Below are 4,313 nucleotides of genomic sequence, written 5' to 3' on the forward strand. Positions count from 1 at the left end.
CCCCCCCCCCCCAGTTCTCATTTTTCCTGAAGCCTCTGTGGACACCCTGGAGGACCCTGGCCCCGAGCCCAGCTCTGGAGATAGAGACGGCAGCAGAGACAGCTGTCAAAACAGAGCCACTTGGTGGGGGAGGGAAGTGGAGGGCTGCCTACTATTGGCCCCCTGCCCCTCTCATCCTCCACCCTCCACCAGTGAGTGGAGCCAGGGTTGGGAGAGGGGATGCCCGAGGTTGAGGTACAGGAGAGGCCTAAAGCTGGGTTGGTCCTGGTTTTACCCCCACCCCCATGTGCCCCTCCTGCTCAGAACATACAGTTCTGGAGCCACAAGGTCACCCGGACAGGGACAGAGTAGAAATAAAAAGTATGGATAGGTAGGAAAAGAAAATTGATATCCCAGGGGTGAGGCCGTGGTGTGCAGAGCCTGGCAGTATGGTGCGTGTGTGTGTGTGTGTGCGTGCGCGTGTGTGTGTGTGTGTGTGTGTGTGTGTGTGTGTGCGGACTGGGTAGAGAAACAGAACATGCTTTATTTCCCCCTACTCAGCAGAATGAGGCTCTGCTGTTTTTCTCCAAAAGCTCTCAGAACCTGCACCCCACAAAGTCTCTGCTAGAGCCACACAGAAGTCCCAAGGGAGCCTCAGAAGGAGGACGGCTGGGAGGCCAGACGCCGAGGTCCTGCATTTTGGGTGGCTTCTCTCCATGGTAAAGTCCTCCATAGGAAAGGAGAGAAAGGGGAGGGAGCCAGGAGGTTAGAGTGAAGTGGGTGGACCAGGGGAGGGGTTTAGCACAGGCGCCCGGAGGGCACAGGCTCTCTGCAGGGGAGTCAGTGACCTAACTCAGCCCAGTGCCCAAGGACCAGTGGGCCAGAGGCCACTTTCCCACCCAGGCATGATGGCCACCTGTGCTCGAGGAAGTTCTGAGCCAGGGATGCCTTGGTCCCCAAGCGAGGGAGGGGTCAACCTTAGAGGAAGGGCCAACTTCATGTTGAAATATACAGCCACCTCTTGTCCCTCTCAAGAGCCGTCCATCCTCCCCTGCCCCTCCTCCAGTATCCCCAGTCCCTGCTCTTCCCCTGATACCCTCTTTACTTCCCCTCCTACCCCCCACCAGAGCTCCTCTGCCCTCTGTCCTCCCCTGAGATCTCCTGGCTACTCCTGCTCCACCCATTTGAGCAGCAAGGCTTCTTACCTGAGAATTGAAGCGGATCTGACAGACATTACAGGAGATGATGGGCCGCTTGGTCTTGAGCAAGGGTCCCCCAAAAGTGTGGGAGAGCACAGCTTTCTGCACAGGGTCCATCTGTGGAGGCAGGCTGGGGTGAGCCAGGAACCCCAGCGCAAGCTCATGTCCGTCATCCCCCACAGTGGTTGCAGCTGTGTTGAACCAGAGTGCTCTGCGCCTCTTCCCTATCCCTCAGTTTGCCTGAGGGCGCTGAGCCTCAGTCCCCTGCTTCCCTCCAAGCCCAATCTTCACCTTACTGGAAGGGCCTTAAGGGGTCAACTGGCCCAGTGCTCCCATCCGACAGAAGGCAGAAGTGGTTCGCCCAAGGTCACATGATGAGTTAATAGCAAAGCTCGTACTTGAACTTGGGCTGCTGTCTCAGTTCATCGCACCATGAAGATCCAGCTCTGTCTTTTTGACCTACAGCTAGGCCAATCCACCAAAGGCCCACTGATGCAAAGTCCCAAAGCACCCCAGATCCTCTGGCCTTCAGCTGAGGCCTTTGAACTCTCTGGACCCAGTCTGGGGCAAGATGTCTACCAAGCCAAGCCTCTGGGCCCAGGAGAAAGACATTCCCAGCTTCCCGTCTCTGGGCCCCAGGTTGCCCTCACGTACTCCCTAGACCTCTTTAAGGCAGGAAGTCTAAAGGGAGTAAAAGAACTCAGGAGAGAGTAGTGAATAATGGGAGTTAAGCGGGGGGCACCTAACAAGCTGGGTTGGCCCGAGGCAGTGGAGAGCTCTTCTGAACTTTCTCCCTGATCCCAGGGCTTCAGGGGCAGGGCTGTGGGGCTGGGCGTGATTAGGAACAGTCTCTGCCCCCACCCTGGGTCAGCAGATGTCTTTGCAGTCTCCTGCCAAGAGTTCACATGAGGAAGGGAGAGGATGGGAGTTTCTCTCTGAGGCCTTCAGCTCTCAAGGGATGAAGCCAGGGGCCTAGAGGCATGAAAACTGCCTCCCTGCACAGTCCTCCTCCCTTCTGGCCCCCTAGGCAGCCAGGGAGAGGCGAGACTGGAATGCATCTGAGGCTGAGGAGGACTGGGTGATGGCTGGGACCTCTCATAAAAACAGAACCAAATTAGAACTGCAGCCTGGTCTTCCAGGGGGAAGGATCGAGTGAAAAATAGTTGCTGGGACTTGGTGTGTGTGTGTGTGGGGGGGTCCTTAGCTCCTCAGCTGAGGCCTTGCCCTATGCTCAGGTCTTCATGGTTCCCAGTAAGTGAGAGACAGGCACATGAAGCAGGGGAAGAAGGTGGCAGGAATCTGGAAAGTCCACATATCCAGGCTCCCCCCAAGTAGTCTCACAGGCTGGTTGGAAGGGGGCTTTAACATCCCTGAGAAATGGGTTGCCTCATTTGGTAGGAGTAGAGGCAGGAGCCATGGCCAAGTTCAGACGGCTCGTCTGGCTGACAAGTGTCCATCTCTTGGCCTCCCCTTGGCTGGAAGCAGCCCCTTTCAGTAGCTCACTTTTTACCTCCTGGAAGCCCAGGTCTTATTCAAAGAAAAGCCAAACAGGGGAAGAATGGGCGTGACTGCGTGTGTCTAGGCAGGCTGTGATCAATCTGTGCATGGGTGGAGTGTGAAGGAGTGTCATGTGCTGTGTGCACATCATTTATGTATCAACATTTCTGTGTCGGGGGCTTTGCCGACGCCATGAATGGCCAGGTTGTGTAATCTTCAGCTGTGTGTTTATCTGTGTGAATGTATGATGTGTTTGGCAGACAGAAAGACAGACCAAGTTGGAGACAGGCTTTAATCAGAAAGGGGAGACAGATGACTGCTCTCAGCTCCCAGTCTCCAGGCGTCAGTCCCCCCTTAGGCTGAGACACCCTCTCCCCTCCCCTCCTCCCTGCCCCCTGCCCCAGGGTTCTCCTCAGCCCCCGGACTTCCTCCAATGCTGGGTGGGGAATGGAATTCAGCCCAAACAGAAACCCAATCTGGGCTGGGAAACCTAAGTCGATGACAGCAGAAGAGAGAGAGGAGTGGGATGGAGAGGGGACAGACAGCAGAGGCCCCGGTTCTGGCTCTGCCCCACCCATCACCCCAGCCTGCCTCTCAGAGTGCCCTGAGGACGACTTGTGGGCTGACCATGCCTACATCCAGCCCTGGGAGAATGGTCCCTGCCCCACCTGGGTCCCTCCTCCAGAGTGAGAGCCTTTTCTCTTGCATATACCCCTCCTTAGGTTTATGTCCATAAACACTAACGGGGGGCTGGGGGGTGGTGAGAAAGAGGGAGTCAACCCAGTGCCGTGAGTCCTTCCCACCCTCTCCTCCAGGAACTAAGGAGACACCAGGCTGAAGGTGAGGGCTCCTGGGCCCAATCCCTGTGCAGGTGGAATGTGAGCCACTGAAGTGCCGCTCCAGGCCAAGGTCAAGAGGCCCTGATGACCTAGATGAGAGCTCTCTGGGGAGGGGCGGAGGCCAATATCTCCCACAGCCCATCCCACCCAGAGCCCCTTCCCTGGGATTTTGGCCTAGACACTGCCTGGAAAGGTCCACAAAACATTCCTCTCCCACCTGCCCTCCAACAGCAGACATGAAGGGGAATCACTCCCTAAAGCTGGGGCAAAATGAATCAGGAAGGGCAAGGGGGAGGGAAGGGAGGAAACCAGATCAGGAACAGGAGAGGGGGCCATGATTATATTTCCTTCCATTGCCCTTTATCTGATGGAAACCGCTGCCCCATGTTTGACCACCTCACTTCCCCATCTTCCCTCCCCCACCCCCAAATAAAGGTGAAAAGAGAAAGAGGGTGGAATCTCAGGGATGGGAAGACCTGAAATAGGACAGGAAGGACTGAAATAGGAAAGAGAGTGAGCTAGGGGGTGTCTAAAGAGCAGGTGGAAGCTGGTGGGGGAGGGATGCTGGGAAGAGGAAAGATGCCGGGATGGGATAAGAAGGATCTAAGCGGCGTGGTAATTTGAGGGTACATGTAAGCCCTGATGGGAAGTCTGAAGATTTGGGGGACTCTAAGGATCTAAGAAGCAGAGGTGGGGGTATCCAGTATGGTGGCAGTAGACTGGGGGGGTGCCAGCTGGGATCCAGAGATTGGCTGGGACCGCGCCAGTTATGGGGGATGGGCCAGATAACCCGAGGACC

The 4,313-nt window shown here is 56.4% G+C and overlaps 1 protein-coding gene across 1 annotated transcript in view; it reads right to left on the reverse strand.

Moving 5' to 3' along the window:
- The window catches only part of ZNF385A (zinc finger protein 385A), a gene marked incomplete at its 3' end in the record, with an annotated part of 20,686 nt that overhangs the window by 4,175 nt on the left and 12,198 nt on the right, over positions 1-4,313 (reverse strand). The window contains exon 3 of the mRNA XM_077753686.1: positions 1,185-1,295. Coding sequence (XP_077609812.1) covers positions 1,185-1,295 — 111 coding nt within the window. The remainder of the gene's footprint in view (positions 1-1,184; positions 1,296-4,313) is intronic.

Source organism: Crocuta crocuta, unplaced genomic scaffold, assembly GCF_008692635.1.
Source record: "Crocuta crocuta isolate KB4526 unplaced genomic scaffold, BGI_CrCroc_1.0 scaffold30, whole genome shotgun sequence".
NCBI lineage: Eukaryota > Metazoa > Chordata > Mammalia > Carnivora > Hyaenidae > Crocuta > Crocuta crocuta.